The sequence below is a fragment of the Xenia sp. Carnegie-2017 genome, unplaced genomic scaffold (assembly GCF_021976095.1).
Source record: "Xenia sp. Carnegie-2017 unplaced genomic scaffold, XeniaSp_v1 HiC_scaffold_20, whole genome shotgun sequence".
Classification (NCBI taxonomy): Eukaryota; Metazoa; Cnidaria; class Anthozoa; order Malacalcyonacea; family Xeniidae; genus Xenia; species Xenia sp. Carnegie-2017.
In genome coordinates, this window is record NW_025813483.1 from 14,024,803 (window position 1) to 14,048,582 (window position 23,780).

The 23,780-nt window shown below is 32.9% G+C and overlaps 2 protein-coding genes across 4 annotated transcripts in view; one reads left to right on the top strand and one right to left on the bottom strand.

Annotated features, from left to right (window-relative positions):
• The window catches only part of LOC124441743 (thyroid adenoma-associated protein homolog), a 29,270-nt gene that overhangs the window by 5,110 nt on the left and 380 nt on the right, over positions 1–23,780 (bottom strand). The window contains 29 exon segments of the mRNA XM_046992210.1: positions 320–513; positions 729–856; positions 3,822–4,272; positions 4,275–4,479; positions 4,726–4,871; positions 5,496–5,517; positions 5,558–5,620; positions 5,942–6,049; positions 7,179–7,334; positions 7,833–8,011; positions 8,884–8,968; positions 9,309–9,377; positions 10,025–10,111; positions 11,127–11,311; positions 11,460–11,532; positions 11,643–11,754; positions 12,130–12,192; positions 12,296–12,375; positions 12,799–12,881; positions 13,602–13,706; positions 14,025–14,120; positions 14,186–14,370; positions 14,655–14,703; positions 14,839–14,871; positions 15,022–15,091; positions 15,164–15,260; positions 15,498–15,622; positions 15,908–16,005; positions 16,833–17,036. Coding sequence (XP_046848166.1) covers positions 320–513; positions 729–856; positions 3,822–4,272; positions 4,275–4,479; positions 4,726–4,871; positions 5,496–5,517; positions 5,558–5,620; positions 5,942–6,049; positions 7,179–7,334; positions 7,833–8,011; positions 8,884–8,968; positions 9,309–9,377; positions 10,025–10,111; positions 11,127–11,311; positions 11,460–11,532; positions 11,643–11,754; positions 12,130–12,192; positions 12,296–12,375; positions 12,799–12,881; positions 13,602–13,706; positions 14,025–14,120; positions 14,186–14,370; positions 14,655–14,703; positions 14,839–14,871; positions 15,022–15,091; positions 15,164–15,260; positions 15,498–15,622; positions 15,908–16,005; positions 16,833–16,902 — 3,417 coding nt within the window. The 5' untranslated portion in view covers positions 16,903–17,036.
• On the top strand, positions 17,036–23,667 carry LOC124441341 (centrosomal protein of 89 kDa-like). Of its 3 annotated transcripts, XR_006946947.1 has the most exons (13): positions 17,036–17,113; positions 17,331–17,707; positions 18,292–18,476; positions 18,678–19,640; positions 19,920–19,988; positions 20,284–20,357; positions 20,760–20,843; positions 21,358–21,426; positions 21,568–21,611; positions 21,950–22,064; positions 22,552–22,714; positions 23,417–23,459; positions 23,542–23,667. XR_006946947.1 is itself a non-coding variant. In XM_046991789.1 (10 exons), the coding sequence occupies exons 4-10, from the start codon at positions 19,505–19,507 to the stop codon at positions 22,032–22,034; spliced, it is 561 nt and encodes a 186-aa protein (XP_046847745.1). In that variant the 5' UTR covers positions 17,036–17,113; positions 17,331–17,707; positions 18,292–18,476; positions 18,678–19,504; the 3' UTR covers positions 22,035–22,265. The 3 variants fall into 3 exon arrangements, 2 of the variants coding, with proteins under 2 accessions (XP_046847745.1, XP_046847744.1); XM_046991789.1 differs by lacking the exons at positions 22,552–22,714; positions 23,417–23,459; positions 23,542–23,667 and having other exon boundaries at positions 21,950–22,265; XM_046991788.1 differs by lacking the exons at positions 21,950–22,064; positions 22,552–22,714; positions 23,417–23,459; positions 23,542–23,667 and adding an exon at positions 21,720–21,943.

The window sequence follows — 23,780 nt, forward strand, 5'->3', positions numbered from 1 at the left end:
ACTAAGTCTACATATGTTTATAATGTGTGTGTAAATCTTAAATGATGAAATACTAAGTCTACATATGCATATGTCTACAAAGCCTTCTCTAACAGTGATCAAATCGTTACATTTGAAGTCTTATTTGTTTTATGATTCATTACGACTGACATAGTAAACTTTCTATACAATCTATTGTCTGTCAAACACAATAAAATTCTAATGCCATGAAAAATAGTTTGTTCATGGTGAGACTTTTCTTCAAGAAGTGCAAATGCATATGTAATAATTAACAAAAAAAGATGTTAAACCATCTTTAAATTCATAAAAAAATACCTACCTGATGAAAATTCAACAAACCATAACTTGCATTTTCGTGTCTCACTGGAGCTCGCTTAGTTATTTCACCAAGAAGTAAAGAAACTTCTTTCATTGCACGCCAACAACAGACTAACAATATTTGAGATTTTGGAGCAAAATCTTCAAAATCTTCATTTTCTTCATGACCAAATTCAGCATTTTTTTCGGCTGTTTCTAAAAAAAGCTCAACATAATCACACATGTCGTTTGTACACGCTAATGAGACAGCAATTTGTTAGAGCAATTTGTACAACAAAACACCAATTTGTTCGTGTAGTATTTTCGAAATGAGCAAATACGTCTTTGTCAGAAAAGCTGAGATGCTCAGAAAGCAACGGTGGGTTCATCATCTATAGCAGCAAATGGAAATTTACATTTTTAATACTCACCAATATCGTAGACATTTCCTTCTGGTGAAGAATTTGTTACAACTGGAGATACAACACTTACGACGTCAAAACATAATTGCAAAATGTCTGAAATTAAATTTTGCCATTCAAAGCTTTCTGCGACTTCCCTATAAAAGAATAATCACAGCATATGCAGAATTTATTTTTTCAATGTTGTATATTGGATATGATATAGAGTACCGACCGATACATAGATTATTCTTTGTAAAATAAAAAGCGAATTTAATGCATGTTTTGAAAAAAAACGAGCCTAATGAACATAACCATGGTATAAATCACATAGCGTCAGTTACCTTTTGCCGTTCTATTGTCGTCAAGCTAAGTTTAGAAAGTTTACATGTTCTTATAAGCATGCAAAAGTAAAAAAAATAAAAATGTGACTAATCAAAGGTACAAAATCTAAATGCAAGAATACAAGTAAACTGATTGCATATCAAAACACGTGTTTTTTTACAATAGAAATTAATAATGTATATTATGTAGAACAATTCACATAGAAATGAACAATAGCAGACAAACAAATAACGATATTTACATACGTATTGCATGCAAATGACAGTAGAGTTTACCTGTACTTAAAGCAAGTAAAATATTAGCAACTAAGAATGAAAACAATTTTTGTCAAAAGTGAATCCACCTTTCCGACGGTGGATACACGTGTGAAAAATACGAGATCAAATTACAAATTTCGGACAATCAAATGGCCGGACATAGTATTATATATAGAATAGTTGCAATAAAATCGAAAGAAGATGATCTTGGGGCATTTGAACGACTAATTATAAAGGAAGAAGGTGTAAAAGTGAATAAAAACTATTTTCCGTCAAATCAAAGGAAAGCTTGGATATGACATGCAATATGCAGATACAAAGTTATAGACAAAAATAAAAACATTTCTAACGTTGCCGCGGTTATAACAAAGTGTTGATGAGTTTGATATGCATTTGTCAACACAAACTTAAGAAGATAAAGAGTATGCAAAAATAATGATCGAAAACTTGATCAGCGCATATACAAACACAAATTTCAGAGCTCGCTCTATCACAAATTATTTGAGAATTAATCTGAGCATGCGTAGTCAACTCCACCAACTCTCTAAGTTTATGTTCATGGCAACGACCAACTGGATGTACTAGTAACAACTATGGAGTAATTAGCTCGCTCAGTCAAATTTTTCGATAAATCATCTGCGCATGCGCAGTCTACTCGAGCATGCACAGTCGACTTGACCAGCTGTACAAGTTCATGGTCATGGCAACGACCGACTGAATCTACTAGCACCGATTTGGAAGTAAATAGCATGCTTAGCAACAATTTAATAGAGAAATCATCTGCGCGCAGTCCACTCGACTAATTGTTCATAGTCATGGTAACGACTAACTATATGTACTTGCATTACATTTGTGGCAATTAGCTCACTTAGTCGCAAATTATCAAAAAAATCATCTGGGCATGCGCAGTAGTGACTTTAACAATACCACAACTTTCGTAAGCCTTTGAATTTTGGTATATATATATAAAGCCAATATTAGGTATAGTAGATGTCAACTAGCAGTGGAAGCTGGGTGCGATATAGTATGCAGTGGCTTAGGGGTCCACACTTCGGTGGCGACCGCACTCTCCTGCGTACCGAGCAAAGCCTATCGCAGGTGATCTAACTGATGGGCGAAGCTTGTTCTAAGTGGATAGCGTGGAGGGCCGAAATCTACCGAAACGTTAACATGCGACGTTCTAGTGCCTTACATATAACAAGGTATCGGGAAGCATGGACCGAAAACGGGGTTTTTTGCTTTTGAATTTTATCTTTTGTTTACCCAATGTTCATAAAATAAACCAAGCAATGTTTCAACTAACTCCTTCTAATTGTGCTTTTTTCTGATACTTATAATTCAAGACAACCTTAAACATGTTTTATACAATTTTTATTGGTTCTGATTTAACTGTCTCATTTACTGTTTCTCATGTATCACGAGCCAACCATCCATGGGCTTCATGGCAAACAACGATTATCTGGTTCCCATAATTAACATGCGACGCTCTAGGGCTCAACTATCTCGGGGTATCGGAAGGCATGGATCGAAAACGGGATTTTTGTTTTCATAATTTGTCTTTTTTCTTTACAAGAATTCTTCTCATAAAAGAAACTAGAACATCCAAGGATAATGCATAGGTTCAAACAACTTCTGCCTTTTTGACTTATAATTCATTAAACCAACTCTAAACATGTTTATATGTTTTTTAGTTATCTTCTAAAATGTAACTTTCTCATAACTCCTCTAATAAGCCTCCTCAAAGGCTTATACAATGTAAATCTCACATCATGAACGAAAGTACCGATGGGCTTCATGGAAAAAAGGGATGATATACTTTTTCAATAATAGTTTTTACAAAGATAACATTTAATAAGCCAAGCCATTTGTACCGTCTAAAATGAACCCTTATGTCATAAAATTTTAATTTATTTTGGATAGTAAATTTCTTTTTACCTTACAATGTTTTCATGATTCAATCTAGAAAGTAACTTCACTTCTCGAGTATTTCTGCGATTAAACAGTACTCTTTTCGAATTCAAAGGTTTTCTTTTGATTGCAGAGACAGCCGTCCAATTTATTACTTAAAGGAACGCAGTATGCGCTTCTTTGTAAGAAATCATCCTACCAAAGAATATCCAGCTTCATCGAGCGAAAAAATTGCAAGTCATAGACCATTTTATTGCAACTATTCTATATAAATAATACTATGTCCGGCCATTTGATTTCCCAAATTTTGTAATTAGATCTCGTATTTTGACACGTGTATCCACCGTTGGAAAAGTAGATTGTAACAGTCGGAGAATGAGTGATTCAACTCCAATTTTCCGAGTAAAAGAACCAAAAAATATTGGCATTCGCCAGTACAAAATGCTAATATGCGATTGCTAGACAAGACTAGATGCAAGATAAAAGCACATTAAAATTTGAATTAGCTTACTTTAAATCATTCCAGATGGAATAATAAATAATTTCTTGTGAAGTCAATCACTCATTGAGAAAGCAAATTAGCAATTACTGTTTCTTTTGTATTTCATCTTACCTTAGTTCAAAGTCGCACAAGACACCTCGTATACAATATAATAAGCCATGCATCGGGGCTTCAATGGCCGCTTGGAGCAAATTCCCAATGGCAATATTAACCTGAGACCTCAGCAACAAAAGCAGTTGGAAAAGTAATCGGTAAGCTTGTGCATGAGGTATATCTTGGTCATTGGATTTAAGTTTGAAAGTCATCTTATTAATTGTCGACACCGTTTCGTCGTTAGCCTTGTTATGATGACTGGTAGGAAGATTGTTTTCAACATAAACATGTTCCTCTTGGTTAGAAAATGAACAATGATCATCATGATTTCCATATTCTACAACAGGATGAGTATCAGTCAAAGGAAAGGAGCCTGAAGATCGTTCTTTTGAAAGACAGTAAGCATTTTCAGATTGCAAACAATCCTCATCTTGAGCTACGAAGGCTGTGACGACTTCATCATTTTTCCAACTACTCTACTATTTTCTTCTTTATGAGAGTCCGTCTTCTTTGATGATAAGTGATCTTGTTGTACATTAATAGGCAAGCATATAACATGTGGTAATTTACGAACAAGTATCTTGAACATAAATGCAGCAGTGCTAACATTGACAGCTTTTGGACTGGTGGAATACTTCATTGCTGTCAACGTCCATTTATCTGAAAATTTTTTGTCCTAAAATTTAAACAGAAACAGTGACATGAAAGAAAATCCCAGAGAGATGACGGCAGTTAACACAAATTTGAAACTACAAGCTGAAGGGCATATGACTAATCACATGACATATGAAGTTTTACTGATATGAATATTTGTGTTGTATATATGGACAATTTCATAAAGAAGCAGTTTTTAAACTCTAAAAATAACTTAACTTGAAAATACGATAAAGTAACAAGAATTATGATAGACGTTGTTCTATACCTTGAACGATTGTACATCTGAACAGACCGCAAGTAACTGGAAAGCCAGCTGTTTGTTCACATCGTAGGAGTCATTCAAACAATCCAAAAGGACGCATATAGTTTGAGAAGTGAAAATAACGGAAGAATCAAAGATGAAAAAAGTTTCTGAAAAAAACGTTAAAATGATTTGCGTTAAACACACGACCATCCAATAGCTAATCAAAACATTACGTTGAATGAAAAAACTTTCTTTAGAAGATACTTTTTTCACGAACATACATATAATTACACATCATGAACCTGATGGTGATATATGTGAACAGAAAGTGATATATGTGAACAGATAGTGATACATGCGTACAGTCAACAAAAAAGCAATTTAACCATTTGACAACAATTTAGAGTTAGGAAAACTGCTGATCAGGAGCCGGTTGCACGAATGCCGAATAGCGTTATCCACTGGATAGCAAATTTTTCTGAACGTTCATAAAATCTCTTATAAAAGTAAAATATGCAATTTGAACTGTGCAATCGCTGAAATAAAATATTATTTCGAAGATTACAAAAATTCTTTATCGTGAGATACAGAAACATAAACAACCTTTACAAAACATAAACACCTGTTTTACAAGTTTGAAAATTTTCACTATCCAATGGATAGCGCTATCCAGGCTTCGTGAAACCGGCCCCAGGAATTCACACAATTCACACAGTTTTTTACCACCTACTCATTCAAACAAATCTCTGAACATATTTAAGTCACTGTAAGTGAAGTGTAGAAGTCCCTACCTTCTTTAGCACGAGAAAATATTTGTAAAAACAAATTAAGGTTGAGTAACGCAGTAGTTTTACGACCAAATGACGCTCCAGAAAGAGAGACTCGATTGCAGACGAATAAACCATTCAATGAACTCCTAAAATATATAATATCATATTTTGCATTGAAACTGAGAAGTTTTGAAATACCGAATGTTTGAAGTTCAGACGGGCTACAAGAAAAATAGCATCCGTACATTATACAAAAGAAAAAATACTTCACACTATCTGATAACAAAACAAATCGAAAACTCGTTGTTGACGGCACACGTTTTCCGATTATTTTTGGTTGAAATCAAACAGATTTGGCTAAAAAAGCTAAGTTGATAAAAGCCAGAGTCTTTGCAGTAAAGACACGCATTTAGAAATAAGAAATGTCTTCAGGTGTTTAATATTTTATTATAAATGTCAACACTTACGATGTATAATTGAACTTGTGTAGCATAGATATCGCATCTCTCTACGTTGGTGTTTTCATGCAACTTCTTCTGCCATGTTCGACCCCCATCTCTTAAACGAACCAATAGCTATGAAAAAAAGTAATCATATGAGGCCTAAAAAACAGTTAAAATTGCTGTAGAAGTAAAGAAACAATTGAAAAAATAATCACAAAAAGAAAACGATATTCAGAATATAGGAATTTAGAAAAAGATTTATGACAATAAGAACACGAGAAATTTTTTCTGGAGCAGAAAAACAAGAAGTAAGCAGGACATTTTAACGATCAAAAGGTTTTAAAAATGGGCATAAGATGGACATTTTAACGAGTAAAAGGTTTTAAGGAAAAGCATGAGAACAAGAAAAGATTGTTGAAGCAGAGAAAAAAGAATAAGAATAAAAACACAAAAAAAGAACAAGTCTAGAGGAAGCAACAAAAGAACAGAAAAATATTTGATCAGAAAGTTAGGTCAAGTGAGGTTGATAGGTGATTGGTAGCTAGTAAAGTTACGTAAATGTAGATCTTTAACTAAATGGCAATTTAAATTGTAAAATAAAGACGCCTTTATAATTTCAATTTTTCCGAACTCTATATAGCATTATGATTATTTTTCAAGTCACAGGCACAGGTCATCAGGCAATAGTTTCAAGAAAAATTGGGCGTTAAATATTTTGATTTGTATGCAGTCAAATACGTCCATTTTTCTTTAAGCTGTGAGTAACATCTATCGCAAACATAGGTTCAACAAAAAGGATTGATGTCAAAAAATTGTCACGTTTGAAAAACATATAGAATCCAACGTTTGAAAAACATAGAATTCGCAATATATTTTCTGGTTATGCGTATATTACACGAACGGTAGATCTAAAGTCAGAAAAACAATCACAACCATAACATTAAATTTTAGTTAAAAACTAGCAGTTTGCCAAGGATGGATAATATTATAAGTAAAAGAATTCCTATATAAATTTGTTTTTCTTTCGGCAAATTGTACTTACATTAAAATCGCAGGTAGAAGTTGTTTTTAAAGAGTTCCAAAACTAGTTATAAAGGAATAAGTAAAACTTCCAGTAAAACGTTTAAACGTCTTATTGTTAGACATGAGACATAGAAAAGGTTATACACATAAGCTACGTACCTTACTCAACCTAACTAAGATGGAGGAAAGAACAGTTTGGGCGAACAATTGGAGAAACAAAAACTAAATATAGACAAACCTTTTTTGTCATACCAAGAACACGTTGTCGAAAAGATGAAGATTGACTGTTCATGTTGTCGGGATAAAACTCTTTCAACAAGTCGAAATCTTTTTGTGTTAATGGTTCGGTTGTCCTTACACTATCGCATATCAGGCCAAGAGCATCGCCACGAACCTAAACATTCAAGTTATTTCCAACGTTAGTGATATTGGATTTAGCGAATTGTGTTACATTAACATGCTTTTGTATGAAAGTAAACTGTAAATACCAATTTATCATTAAAAAGAGAGCTTTTCTATGTTGATTTATGATGAGCATTTGTAGGAATGTCATGTCTGGTTCAGCGATACCCACCATGCACGTAAAAATATGGACACTGTGCATGCTCAAGCATACTGCGTATGCTCAGATAATTCTTTGACAACTTGCGACTAAATAAGCTAATCACCACAAAAGTAGTGCAAACACATCTGTTTAGTTCTTGCCAAGACTATGAACTCGAAAAATTGGACACTGCGCATGCTCAAGTGTACTGCGCATGCTAAGATGACTTCAATGGAAATGTTTGACAAAAATCACCAAATCTAAAAAATGCTTAAAGTTTACAAAAAGAAATCTATAACAAAATGAAAAAATTTAGTGTAACCAAGCAAAAAAACTTCTTTAACTAACTTCCTCATCCATGTGGCATAAAGCTCTTTCAATAACCTTTTGTGACACACAACCTAAAAACAAGTCTTCACTTTTGGTCGTGGGTCCCTCTAAAACATCCGCTTTGGGCAACAATCCAAGATGCCGAGCAGTTTTTAGGCACGTTATCAGACAATGAACTTTATCCAGAACAAACTTTCCTAAAAAATATGTCAGATATGATAGTAAATATTATAGTTATAGTTATTGAGTTAGACATACACAGGGGTGCTTCATTTTTATTCAAAATTCTTCAATAAAGCGCCAGAAAAAAGGCAGTGTCAGAAGAGGTTATTTCAAATCAAAGCAACAAATTTATTTTGATCGCCTGCTGTCAAGTTGTTTTATTTTGTTTTCTACGGTCAGCGGCTGCTATCATAAGAGAAATATTCCACTTTTGCGTTAGATATTAGCCAAAATTATAAAAAACTAAAAAAATTCTAATAGCAAACAGCAAATGTACAAATATCTCATGCCATGTAATAAAACTTTCATCAACCTCGCTAATTTGGTCTTACAGAGAATATCATACACCTGTCTTTGTATAGGCCCAGAAAAATAATTACTACATTATTTTATTGCGGGTAAAGATATAAATTTATATATCTGTACCTGACTACCATTTATAAACATAAAGATATAAAATAAAAACAATAAAACGCATGCACTGATTGGTCTATATTAGTGTTTGCATTAGCCTGTGTTAAATGTATCTGAGCTCAACCAATTGACTCAATCAATAAATCAAAGAGAATTTGAAAGTCAATCATGAATAGAGGAAAAATTAAAATGTTTATTTTAAATTGGTCTCTGTTTCGCATTATTGTTATTTTATAAAAAGAAATACAAGACGTTTATCGTGTTTGAACTGGCTTATATTTTCTCGAGCAGGTGCAACCCGGACCTTTGGTCTTTGACTTAAACTGATCTGCTCTCAAGTTCTCCTAAAGGTCTCCTTAGCTTGCGCGGGCCTGTGCAAACGCAGTAAACATCTTTTATTTCTTACATCACGTGTTTCATATGAACTCCAAACCTTGTGATAAACTGCCATCAGTGAGTTCTTCAATTATTTCGAGCAAGCAGTCTGGAGCACATTTCAAAAGAGCAGGAACGTAATACTGAATAATAAAAAATATAAAATAAATAAAAATCATCTCAAGTAAGTTTTCCTTTTATTTAAATCGAACGCACAAATTATTCATTGCAACTTTTCAGGTTGGTAAACAAAAACGCTTTCCTTTTGCATGGAAACAATTTATAATTGCGCCTTCATCTCGTGAAAAATATTCATAGCATAAAAATATTCATTTACGTATTGTTAACATCTTATGCAGAGCACGTACATTTCAATACATACTTTGACACAAATACTTTCTTAGCAAATATTCATAAATTCAAATTTTTTATTTAACAGAATAGGCATGTGAAAAAAACACCTGAAATTATCACACGACGTACCTCTGATACATGCTTTCTTGTTTGCTTGTCATTAACAGACATTCTCTGTAGAGCAGGTAGGACCCACAGCTAAAAGGGCAAAACATAACAAACTGAAAACCTTAATAGCCCAAACCAAAGTCAGCCCACAAGTTTTATCAAGCTAAATAAATATTTCGGTGTTAGCTCAAAGTCAAAACAATATATTTCAAAAGAAAGAAATACGTAGTGAACCGAAATTTCAAAGCACACGAACAAACTTGCAGGCTGACTACGCCACTGATCTCAAGACGCAAGTTTCAGGAACAGAATTGTGCCGCAATATTTAAAAGAAGCTTGGAAAAAACAGAGTGTATAAATGAGCAATGGCAACAACAAAACGACTTTAGAAAACAAATTCAAAAAAAAATTAAGTCGCTGGTGATCGCGCCGCAGATTGCATAGCACCAAAAAATATTAGTTCAAAAATCATAAAACATTTTTTAATTACATTTACTGCCAAAATAAATAAACTAATTCTGCAAACACATGCAGAAAGCTACAACTTTAATATCAGTAAAAACGCACCTAATGAAACACTGTGAAAGTTAATTTACTTTAAAATTTTCATTTCTTGGGTAATAGCTACGAAAAATCTAAGTACAATATCTTCAGTACAATGCGATGTACTTGAGTGTTACTGTCTTAATGCAAAATTTGATTTATATTTGTTATGACCGTTCAGTAAATATGCTTACCTTGAACCAATGTTTCATAAAATCTGTCGATGTCTTAGACTGCTCATTCATATGACTCGCAAACATTTTTTGAGCAAACTCCATTGCCTAAACAATACAATGAAGGTAACATGGAAACAAAATAAGTCGCTTAGAAAGTGTAAAGATGTGTAGTTTGAACAAACCTTAAGCATGTTTTATACAATTAATATAAGTCGATATCTTTCAAATTAATTATACATTGAAGAAATAAAAGATGTTTACTGTGTTTGCAGAGTCTTATGCAAACCGAGCAGAACTTTGGGAGAAATAGAGAGCAGATCACCCTCCCTATTTCTAAATCATTTTCATCCAATACCTGCTCGTTCCAGGCTTAAAAGCAGATGTTCTAACTAAAAAGAAATAAGCCCGCAGTTTGTTGTTTATAAAACATTAGAAGTTTAATTTCATCCACGCATTCCTTATGCTTACAATTCTTTCTTAATTGTGTTTTATGGCTTTCATTTGCTAAAAAACAAACGCTTATTAAAATCTTTTTTATCTTGTAAATCAGGCACGTAGCCAGAACGATAATTGGAGGCATACTCATATATCCATGATATACTGAATTAGTTTCTATTGAAATCCATTGTTTTTATGGATTATAAAATGAATAAAGGATTATGCCCCCACCCCCAATTATCGTTCTGGCTATGTGCCTGTTGTAAATAGTCGTTGATTGCACAATTAGAACTTGTTTGAACTTAAAAAGTATCAAAGTATTATTGTTTAATTGATTACCAATCATAAATTTCTTTTAAGTTGCGTGTTGATTTCTTGTAATAAAAGAACGTCACTTTACTAATGCAAACACAGCTATTGACCAATCAGTGCACGCGTTTTATTATGTTTATTTTATAATTAATTTTGTTGCGTGTATCATGAGGAGAATCCATGGGTTAAAGCTATATAAGTATGAATATATGTTTTGTACGTATATTTGGTTCGTGCGAATTTTCGACACTAATCTCACTAAAATTAGTAAAATACGTTCCATGTATCCCTTGAAAAAAAACAATTTCTTTATAGTTTACTTTTTGAGAAAAGTTCATGCTTGAGCAAAATCTTGCAAGAAATCACTTACATGCGGAACTACAGTCTGATCCGCCATGACAGATATGATATCATTTGGGATGGTTGCGCGTATCGACAGCATCGTCTCACATCCCAAAATATCCACCAAACAACACAAAGGTCCATACTTTCCACGTATGAAAATGTTCATTTCACATAATTTCCTACAGAGGTTTCTCAAAAATTGATCTGAGTCTAAAATATATTAGAAAAATCAAGCTAAACTTCAGAATTAAAAATAAAAGGGCAAATTTTTGCGGTAATTCACAATTTCATATACTCAAAGAATTACTTCGCGTAAGACCATCACGTGTAAGAAAAAAAAGCATTAATTGAAACGTACCACCATTACACGTGACTGCCAAGTGCATTTTCAAAGCGCTGTCGAAAATCTCTCGTGTTCGATGTCTCATAGCCTTGAATGATACAAAAATTTTGTGATTACACATAATGCGACAATAACATATAAATTTCGAAAGGCAAATGTTTCTTACGCAAGAAAACAGAATTAATTATCAATATTAACCTCAAGAGGATGATCCCAGAAATTCCACACAAAACTCAGCAATGTTTGAATGATTTTGCCTTCGCCATGCAACCTCATTTTGAAAGCCAAGCCAAACTTTACGATGCAATTCCTGTGTAAAACAGCGACTATAAACTTAAACAATCATTCAATGATACAGGAAAAAGTCAAAAAATGTCCATGGATTTCATCTTATTGCTATCGTGTACATCGTAAATGAAAATCACCATCAAATGAAAGCTAATGCTTAAACTATTAAAAAATGCAGGACAAAATTCACTTACTAAATTGTTTACTGATAAAAAAGAAAAAATTGATTGATTGATTCATTCATTCATTCATTTATTTATTCACGCGACAAGAATAAACACATAGCATTGGAAAAATAATAACTATACAGTACTTCTCCGTCATCAGAGCACAATCATCGATACAAGAAGTAAAGCCATATAATTCGCTTGATCAAATTATGTCTAATGCCTTATACCTGACTTCAACAGCCCAAGATACCAAAGTTCTAAGAGCTACCAATAAACTTGAATCCTTTAACCTGTTAAGGTTTGCACGAGTTTAATTTTTATGAGAAACGTAGACACTGACCATCCTTTTTTAAAGAAAATAGCTTTAACAAAATTCATTTTAAGCAACGCTACCTTAGACATAAAGATACTAGTTCAGGAAAAAGAACGTCAAGCAAAAGATTGCCAGGTTCCCCTTGAACGTCACTCAACAGCTATATATAAAAAGACAAACAAAGTCTTTATAAAGATAACTACATAAGCATGAACAGTCATGTGAGCAACACAACAAAATGCTTTAACGACGCACCACAAAAGAACAAGGTAGCCTGCAATGGTCAGCTTTAAGGGCTTCCGGCAATCATAGAAAATCCAAAGCAAACGCTGACTTCAATATTTTTATAAATTGGATTCTTTTATTAACATGACACAAAATAAAAATGGATTCTCCGTTCAAAACATGAAAAACTGCTTTACATATGTTTTCTTTGCAGTAATCCTGCTCGTGGAGCTTCATATCACACTGAACGAACCGCAATTACATTTTCAACTTAATCACATTTTCAACTCTATTCGAAAGCTATCATCAATGAATCAAACGCTTATATCATGTTCATCCACATTTTCAAAATTCTCACCTTTTCGTTGGCAATGAGAAAATCCTGGTGCATCATGGTAATCAAACCACGACAAATGCTAAGGAATGAAAATTCACTTACAACTATATAGAGAAAGAAAAAATAGTGTCCGTACTTCTGAAATAGATTTACATTATCATATGCAAGCAGAGCGACGGGAAATAATATCAGTCTCAGCAACAAGAACTGATCAATTTGGGGTTTACTAATATTCAGGAGTATTATTTTCCCAGCATGTTTGTGTGAAGTCCACATGCATGAATTTGTTTATACAACAAATTGTTCACCATTATATGAAGTGAATGGCACCTAATTTGTGAGAGTTTGATTCAAGGAATAACTTCTGCCAGGATTGAACATTTTACAATTAATTTAATTGAATATTTGAAAGGCTATAATAGCGATTGTTTAGAAAAGATAGGGTCACCCCTCTATGTAAGTGTATATGTTTTTAGTCGGGTGACCCTACGTAGGTCTGGTCTGTGTATTTTATTGCATTTGTAGTGCCATCTGCTACGGGTTGTTTCGGTTTCTAGACATGTGATTCTACAAATCCAAACTTCGGTAAAAAGCATTTGAAAATCGTCTTTGAAGTAAATTATAATTTTTTTTAAGAAGCGTGTGAGCATTTAAAGCTGAAACCTTTCTTTTCTTATTAGCCAAATTAGAAAGACGTTAATCCACTTGAGTGGTTACAGACGGTGATATTTAATATTCAATGTTGAGTTACATACATAAAATTACATTCACATAGACTGCATTGAAAACACGACAGCTTACAAAATGCTTGAATGATAACAAACCTTTCAAGTCATCTAGAGTGAAACTCTTCATAAGCCAGTGGTCAGGATCAATACCCTCGTCACTACTGCGCTCGTTCATGTAGGAAGGAAAGAACATGTATAAAACTAAAAAGGCAGAGTTAGACAAGAATATGAATAAAAACATACAAATAACATATAGAAACGTCTATGTCCCTGTAAATTAATGGTTATGATTTAACATGCTTTGGATTACAACTTGAATCCTAACAAGGAATCAGAAAAGTCGGTAAAAAAGCATCATAACAAAAAACTGTAAGGAATACGAACACTTACTAATTCTGATACCTCGCAACCATAAAAAAATAAATACATAAATATATAAAAATATTATATTGCAACACCAGATCATTACAATAATTATCAAACAGAATTCTTTACATCTAAATTACTTGGACGAACAACTTACAGTTGCCACAGTTGTATTAGATTTAGTCATCATGTTGACAACGAGAACTAAAGCCATACCAGCTGCGCTGCGACAGTCCGGGAAAAACGAATCTTAAATAAATGTATGTTAGAGTAAAACTCACGGTTTCTTACATGACAGAAGTTGTTCATTTTACCTTTTTTCAAAACATCAACAACGTTTCTGACGAAACGTTGAAACAATGGCAAAGTCTCGCTATTTTCGTCACCAGATATGTCGTTAATCGCTTCTTTACACTTTTGAAGCACATTTATCGTCGTTTTTATCGTCACAAGACAGTCGAGCATGGCAGCAGTTTGTAAAACAGGAGTTCTTTGTAAACTTTAATAAAAAATAAATAAAATAAACATACAAGGTTACCTCAAAACATGAGCAATTAACATAAAAAGAAAATATTCCATGATGTTTTGTTTCAATTTAAGCACTCATTTTTATCACTTGAAAAGACAAGTAGCCTGGGGCCCAGTAGCCAAGGCAAGTGCCGAAACTTGTTGAAAATCCATTATTTTAATCTTTTATCACATAAACAAAAATTCAATACAAATAAGAGAAAACATCTCATTTCTTAATATCCATGTATATACGCAAATCAACAACAGGCTAACCTTTCTAGCGTCACTTGACTTTCCAAGGTCATAACAAGGAACCTTAAAGCTGGAAAAATTGAGTTGAGTGATTTGAGTGCACAACGCAAGTGAGGCACGTTTTAATGTTTCAGACATACAAAAAACCCATATTGACTAAAAAAGACGTTGGCAACAGTGCCAAAGTGAATCAAATAACACTTACCAATAACAACATTTCTTGATAGACATTTTTCACCTGTAAGATGGATGAATGATGATAAATTTTAAAAGCAAACACTCCACAATTTCATCATAAAAACTTTGGCATCAAAACTTTAAAAATTTGTTAGATAACAATAATGTATGTATCTTAGTTATCATGAATCTACACAACATATAAATATACCCAGCTCAAAATTTTCCAGCAAAGATCCAATTGTGTCGACCTTCTTTCTTAAAGCAGGATGGCAAGTGGCCTGAATGAAAAAAAAAACATTCTCAACAATGAACATTCTATGTAATGGACTATTTTTAAAAGCACACACTACCTTAGTCAAACTGTCTACATCCAGCAGATGCAACAAAGATCTACCCAGACCATCCACAGCACATTTTTGTCCACAAGCATTCATATTCTTGATGAAACTAGCAATCAAAATTGTTTCATATGTGTTTTTTTAACAAATTTGGGAAGACATAGTCTGACTACATTTTCAGCAATTTCTAAAGTTACCAACACAACAACTGATGAATTAATGTCAACTAAAAAGGACTTTGTTTAAAATTTTTGAAAAAGCTTCTCCATGCAACGAATATCAAATGTTTCACACACATGTTTAAAGTCACATACTTAAGTTCAAAGATTAACAGATAAAAAATTACCTTGCAATTGTTCTTCGACAAGGATTCTTTGCGTCGCAGTCAATATATATGAAACATATAACTTCAACATATTTTTGAACCAGAGCAGCATCATCTGGAGGTGATTTCTTCCACTCATCAAACGCCTTGGATATCAATCAAAAGCAGAGTTTGAACAGAATGTATTTGGTTGACATTGAGTATGAAATTAACTTAATAATAAAATATGTGTAAAAATTATGGCAGTTACATATGCAATAGAATGAAATTGAATGAAACACTCAAAAGTAAGATTACAAAAATTTATGGAATTGGAAAACTATGTTTTCAGTTTTTGGATTTATAAAAGTTTTCAACATGAACAACAAAATGAACAAATTGTAAATTTATGACTGTAAGAGCCAATTAAATAAATTAAAAAAATTCAAAACCTTTCTTAAATGTGCCACTTGTTTGTTAACATCTCGGGTCTCAATGGTCAACAAAATTAACTGCTTTATGGACAAGGATGTTGGGCTTGGATGAACATCTACAGAAATTAATTAAGATCTTATCATCATTTTAAGAACTAGAGTATAGCATGCTTAGTCCTATAGTTCAAGAATTTGTATATATTTCAAATATATTGTAAAATGTTGCGAAAGGTTGAGTTGTACCATCTTGATAAAGAATGAAGTGATGGTGCAGATAATAAGAGAAATTATAAAATAAACACAATGAAACTTGTGCTGATTGGTCAAGAGCTGAGTTTGCATTAGCCAGTGCAAAACACATCTTAGCTCAACCAATCAAATCAATCTAAACAATGAATCAGTCAAAGAGAATTTGCAAATCAATCATGAATACATTTTAGAGGAAAAATTAAAATGTTTGTTTTTTTCCGCATTATTGTTATTTTATAAAAGAAATAAAGGATGTTTTTGTGTTTGCACTGGCTTATGGAAACCTCAGAGACATTTGTGAGACCTCTCAAGCATGTGCAACCCTCAACCTTTGGTCTCCAAAGGTCTCCTTGGTTTGCATAAGCATGTGGAAACACAGTAGACATCTTTTATTTCTTAAATATAATATACCAATACATAAATATATAAATTTTCATACCCCATTCACTCTTATCGATATGGCTACCGCAGAGACTTAAGATCATAGATAATGGCAAATATAATGCTGAAGTTGTCCATTTTTCTATCATTACAATAAAACACGTAAAAGGCGAAAAACACCTGTCATTCTAGTCTAGCATTATACAAGCTACAAATCACGAAACGATTAGATTAGAGCACAAAGTTGCTAAGTTCAAATAAAACCACATTATATTCTAAAATAATAGAGTTAACATAAATGCAATTCAAAAACCTGTAAGTTTTATCAGCACACTGTTTGGTATGAAAAGATTTTGTTCTGTCTTTTCCTTTGGTTTCTTCATCATCACAACATGGTAGTCCAAAAGGAGAAACACGATTCAAACGAATTTAGCCCGCGAAACTGATGCAAACATTTTGTCAGCGGCTTTGGCGTCGACAGTGTCAATAGTCACCATAGTTACCAATATTTTCAAAACTGTGGAAAACACAATAAATTGATTAGAAATTATGGGGAAAAGGAAGAAAGAGGAGAAGTTCTCTGGATTGTGTCTGGTAATGTTAATATATTTCATTTTATATCCTCCAGATGTTGTGTTGTTTTGCTGAAATCATTTTATTGTTTTATTCTTGTTGTGCATTCGACGATGAAAATTTTGCATTTACAGTAGCCTTATTTTAAAAGTAACACAAATTATACTTCGTTATGTGTGTTACAAGCATGAAATTTTATAGAATAAATATGCAGTAAGAATACAATTTTATATTGTAGTCTCGTATTGGAGCAAGTTTAGTTCCAAATGCCATATTCGCAGCTGTACCCACTACTGTCCACAGTTTCACTGAAACATGGCCAAGAAGAAAGAAGAACCTTAACACTTTATCGACAGCATTAGGCAGCATTGGTAATATAGCACAAGCTGTAGTTGTATCTAAAGATGCAAGAGGATTTAGCAATTCAAACAAGCTCCTGAGAATGAAAATTCTGACTATGATGATAACTCAGGACATTATGCTGTGGTTGATGAAAATATTTTGTATGGACAAAATGGTGGAAACAAAGATGATGGCAATCTGGAAAATTATTCTTCTAAACCTGCACTTGAACCAATTTATGCAAAAGTCAATAAGAATAGAAAACCAGAGAAAGTAAGTTGACTTCATTTTTGTCATGAATTATTTTGAATGTTTTTCATCTGTGTTTATGCATTAGTATGACCGTGAATTACTTGGCATTTCATCTTGCAGAGATCTCTAACAAATAGAAACAAGCAATTTCTATTCCTTGATGTTACTTATCTTTCAAAAAGAGATTATTGTACCAGGATGTTGATACAAATGCAAACACTCAAACTGTCTGAAGCATGGGGAACACATAAGGGTGAGAGGGGGTGGTCTGACACTCTCCTATATAAAGTTGCTGCAGAAACACACAGAGAATGAAAAAGTCATTGAGGCTTAATTTTCAGGCCTCTCTAAAAATGTAGGGGGTACTACCTTGAGCTCAAGCCAATTTTTTTGGAATGTGCGCCCCTGATCCAATAGTTATAAAAACCCATATAGCCGTGTTTATTTTGTGTTTATGTTGGGTATATCAATGTGTTATTTTGAAGCTAAATGGCATGGTAGAGAAAGACTTAGCTTTTTATTGTGGTGTACAGGCATAAAGTATTCACCATTGAGATGATCACATTAAAAGAAATAAGGTAGCTATATCTCAAACTATTTTTTAGGAAGAAGAAATGTCGAATAACAATTTGGTTTGTTTTGAAGAAGATATTACCAGCATTAGTTGTCTTAGTTCAAACGATGATGATGTACTAGAAGACACCAGCAGACTTGATAAATCAACATCAAAATCTTATTTCAAAAAGCGGAAGAGCCATGATGATGTTGATGGAGCTGAAAATGGAATAAGGTAAATTTTTGCCGTAGTACAAAACGATCGTCTTATAAGATCATAAATAGATGATTTTTTATAGCTTTTAGTTCTTTACCAGTGAGGCATCATGATTTACAAAAAATTGTTCAAATTACCTGTTAAAACTTTTTTTCCATAAGCTTTGCGATAACATTTTCCCGTCTTTTACTCTTTAAAATGCAAAAGTTACTATTTTAGAACTCTTCCAGCGACAATCAATGAAAAACGTCCGAATGAAACAGATATCCCAGAAAAATAACAGAATGTGACGACAGAAATTTAGAAAATGACCACATGAATAAAAAATCAGAAGACAATTATGTACACAGGCACAAAAGTGGAAAAAAAGCTATTGTAAAATTTGAAGACACAAATTCTTCTCCAAGAAAGCAAGCACAACATGAGAATGTTACTAAACGTAGCATCATTACCTCAGCGCCTGACGTTTCTTCATTAGGAGAAAGAGAAAGACCAATTGGCAAAGGTGTTAGCACCGAGAGTATTCATGAAAGACCAATTGGCAAAGGTGTTAGCACCGAGAGCATTCAAGATATTTATCCGTTGGATTTAGGGAAGGAATTTGTTGACTCTTTTGAGGAGACCGCCCATAAGCAAAGAACAACTAATTACAAAGCACCATCTGCTGGTAGAAAAGAAAAACGACGTAAGAATAAAAATTCAGAGCAAGTACAGCACCACCAGCAGCATTTGGAAACACGATTGCTGCCAAAACAATCTCCAAAACGTTTATCACAGTTGCATAACGGTAATGAACTTGCGCAAGAACAAACAAAAGATGTTATGATTCAATTTCAGTCAAAACAGAATTTACTGCAGCCTTCCAATCGAAAAAATTCTCAAGGCAAATATGTTCCGTCAAAAGAAAATTTAGTTAATCATTCCATATCGTCAGTGACATCCCAAAATATACAAAACCTCTCACACATGAAAGTGAACTGCCTTTATTTCAAGAAAATGTTGATGTTGAGAATAAAAAGAAAAAAACTTCATCATCATTGAATTGTATGTCTACTAGGACAGAAAATGGCGTTCGTCAGAAACGTTCTCCTAAACACGAGGCGGTTGATCTTGGTGAAGAAAATACAACCCTGAACATATTGAAGCTATTGCCTTCAGAAAGTGCCGATTATTCAACTCATGGTTTGTATCAAGGATTTCTTGTGTCTATGAGTTTGGTTTAATGTTTACTAAACCGTACAGCTGAAACAATTAAACTTGGGTAATTAAACATTTTGAAGAACACTAACTCTAACGCCTGTATTCTAAAGGCTCACTTGCACTCAATAAGTTGGGATTCAATGTAACTCCATTATACTATTTCAAGATGCTATTTCTAATGTCTATCATATGTACTTTTATGGTCGGAGGACAGTTGATGAAAGTTAAGTTGTTAACGTGATAACTTCTGTTTTGTTAAAGCTTCAAATAAACTGCTTCAAATGCAAATGGAAGAGTTGAAGAATGAGAACAATATCTTGAAAGATTCAGGTTAGTTTTGATTTGTATGGCTCATAGAAACTTTAATGGTTTTGACTTTTTTGGGACTGCAAATTGTGTTGATTTACATTTTTGTGTCGCTAAAATTCAGATATCTCCCAATTCACCATCATAAAATAGAGAAACCTTAAGGTTAAATTCTGCTAGCAACAATAAACATATTTTTCTGACGTTCAATGAAGAAAAACTGAAGGTATTTATTTCTCAAAGCCAATATAGATAGTAAAAAAACTTGTTGACTTTTTACACGAAACAGTGACTAACGTTAATTGAATTTCTTTTTTAGTTGAAAGGCTTAATTTTCATGTCCAACTTGGCAGTTATCAGACTACCAACGCGCATAATTCTTTTAGAGATGAGGTATTTGAAAATTTTATATTTTAATCAGTGAAAACAAAATCAATGTTTTATAATATGTAAAAACGCTGTAACTTCCACAAACAAACAGTAATAACTTTTTAAAGGATTTAAAGCCATCAAAGGAAAGTTATCAGAAGAAACAAACTGAATATGTTCACTAATGCCTCGACTTAACTCTCTCTTTCAAGCTTACCAGTTGAATCATCAAATGAGAAAGCAAAAAAATCTATTTTTAAAATTCCTTCATGAACAGGTTAACTAAAGTGTGGAATATAACCATACAACCTCTCCAGCAAAAATTAACTGATTATCAATTTAAACGTGAACCTCTCCTATGCATACAACCTACCGCGTCAATGTGTATTTAACAAGTTTTACATTATGTTTTACGATTCTTTTCAGGTGAATATGAAATATATAACACCCTTGTTGCTTGCTTATGATGATCAAATTAAACAGAAAGAAGCCATAATTGAGTCATATAAGGTTAGTTAATAAATAGCGTATACTTAACTATTTGTTCGGAAGTAAAATGCGCTCGTCTGATTGCTGGAGTGAATGATGTTTCAAACTGCGCACAAAACTGTTTTGTTGTCTTCAGCGTACTTTGTGCAATAAAATTGTCTGAAGTAAATGGCAATGAAAACTGAATTTAATTCATCGTGAGCCCAATCATGTAACATCCATTCAAAAAGAAAAGTAAAGAAAATTCCTTGGTCATCTGATGACAAAAGAATGATCTATTTCTTAAATATGTAGTATTATTTTATTTGCGTTCACACGTCAACTTCTGAATTCATTGCCATATGTCAGGCTAAAATTAAGTACGCGTTGCGTACTTATTCATATCCGTTCTACATAATCGCACACGTCAATCCTTTTTTATGACCACAGTAGAGATGTTCAATCTTTTTGCATGCATTTTGTCATCTTTTGACGTATCTATTCTCATTCTTTGAAGGACTAAAGCTTGTTTCATTTACATATATGATGCTTTCAGGAACAATTTAAAAAGCTTAAAGACAAAGTGCAGATACTTGTCAACGAAAACGTACAACTGCGTGAAGAGGTAACGATTATTTTAATTCGTGCAACACGAAGGCTAGATTACGTACCACGCATTTCTTTTCCACGAACGTTTCTCTTCCAGAAGCTTTTGTAATTAACGTTGCAGTTAAACGAATTAAACAATCATTTGTACTCATTTTAGAAATTGAATAACTCGAAAAGGCTATTTCGTGATGAAGACGAACGGTGAGTTAAATATTGATACAATTGGGCTACTGTGTACAAAATTGTAAAATCAAATGGATTCAAACAATAGTGCTATAACTTTCAAGTCATTATTATTTCTTTCTTTAGAAGTCAATTGATTTGTAACGAGCTAGCATGCACAGAAACATTTGCACGATATAAATATGCGGTTATAGGCTGCATCAATGCAAGAAAGCATTCCATTGCAAAAAAATTTCCAACAATTTTTGCACATGCTTGTTCTTATAGTTCAGTTGTTATTAATATGTAAGTTCACACAGAAACTTTTTTGATGAAGAACTCTTGTATAATGTAGCAGCGTGTTTTTTGATGTGTAGGAAGAAATTGGAGGAGCAGGCTGAACTAGTTTTGACTGAGAATGATTTATTGATGAAACGTCATGATATACAAAGAACAAGCTAGATGAACTTGTCATTCATTATAACAGGGAAAGTATGTTTCCTCGGTGTATCATACTAAAGTTATTGGTGTAATGGAGAATGTTTAACTTACTGTTTTAAACGTATATATTATATGGGTATGTTAATTTTAATCATTTCTCTATATCAAAGGTTATCTACCGATTGTAAAGTCTAAATGATAAATATGTCAAACCAAAGTCTTTAGAATACAGACTAAGCGTTGCAAGTTTAAGTATTGTGCAGCGAATATATATTTACGTGTTAATAATACTCAAATATTTCGAAACTTGCATGGACTATTTGAAGAAATATGTCATGTTCGTGGACTTTAATAGATACACATAAGTTTATTAACTTTGCCTCTAACGTTGGTTACTGTTGCAATTAATATAGCAACGTTGCAAATGAATATTTCATCCTTAATGTAATCATTAGGTTACGGAATGTTAGTCCAAAAAGAACAAAAATACTTGTGTGAAATTTAGAAAAAAAAAAGAGAGACCATGATTTTTTTTTAGTTTCAAATTTGTCTGAACAATGCGAAACAGCGAGAATAAGAACGACTAGCCTGGAATCGCAGATAAAAACGACCAGTTCAATGTTGGATAGTTACAAAATAAGATTAGAAGAAATGCAATGTAAAGAACAAAAGTATCTTAACGTCATCAACGATTACAAAAGGTAGAGATTTAAAGTAGTCGAACCGATTCTTAAACCTGACTCTTTGAATTTGCAGTAGGTTTATATAGAATTACGCAATTCATCGCTAATTGATATGACTGAGGCCCGTTTCAAACGTCCGACTTTACACGAGCCAAATGCATTTAAAACGAAAGATAACGAGAAAGTTCATTTCACTTTGTTTTGTCTTTAATGCGTTCGGCGCATGTAAAGTACGTTTGAAACAGGCCTCATATTATGATATGTTGCAATTATATTTTTAATTAACATTTTCCGATAAAATCAAATTCAAAAGTACTGCGAAACTTGAAAGGAAAATACAAAGCTGATATATGCACATTCATTAACTATACCAATCAAATAATTTGAATTTCAAGAAATTGTAAATAAAATATTCGACGTTCTACCTTATAGATGAAAAAGCATAATACTGACGCAGCAGCATGATATAGTTATAGGACATCCAAAAATTTTGACTGATTGTCCTGAGACTTGCTATCTTAGTCTTTCTAATTCTTACGTCGAAATTAAACATGTGACAATTTTTACAACATTGCTTCATAACATGCATATCACTTGTTGAACTTTATGAAAACTTTTTCATGACATTATCATTTTAGATCAACTACATCTGCATTCCCCAAATTTAAATTCCTTATTAGTAACTATTAGTTGACAACTGCGTTTTTTTTTATCTTACAGAAAGCTTGATGAATTACAAAAAACTACGGAAAGTGAAATCAAGGTTTCTTTAATGTGTATTTTACGAAGCTATTTTAACTTGTGGAAAATAATTAAAATAATTTAAAATTCCACTTGTTTTTCAGGATGTCTGTTGTCAAAACAAGAGGTTAACCAAACAGTTAGCAGGTACGTATATCAGTACATGAATATGATTTAAGATTAAAATTTACATGGAGAAAATTGTAGAAACAAAAACTCGCAGTTTTTTTTAAAAAACGCATCTAGCTACTTTGTCGTATATTTTCTTTTTACAAAAAAAAAACTATAGCTAACCAGTGGGAAAGATATAAAAATATTGCCGTAATAAATTCAGTATGGTGAG

Coding starts and splice junctions, on each gene's coding strand:
- LOC124441341 (XM_046991788.1), top strand. CDS start 19,505: ATGTCTACTAGGACAGAAAATGGCGTTCGTCAGAAACGTTCTCCTAAA. Junction 21,427..21,567: donor ACGTACAACTGCGTGAAGAG/GTAACGATTATT, acceptor TACTCATTTTAG/AAATTGAATAACTCGAAAAG. Junction 21,612..21,719: donor TTTCGTGATGAAGACGAACG/GTGAGTTAAATA, acceptor TTCTTTCTTTAG/AAGTCAATTGATTTGTAACG.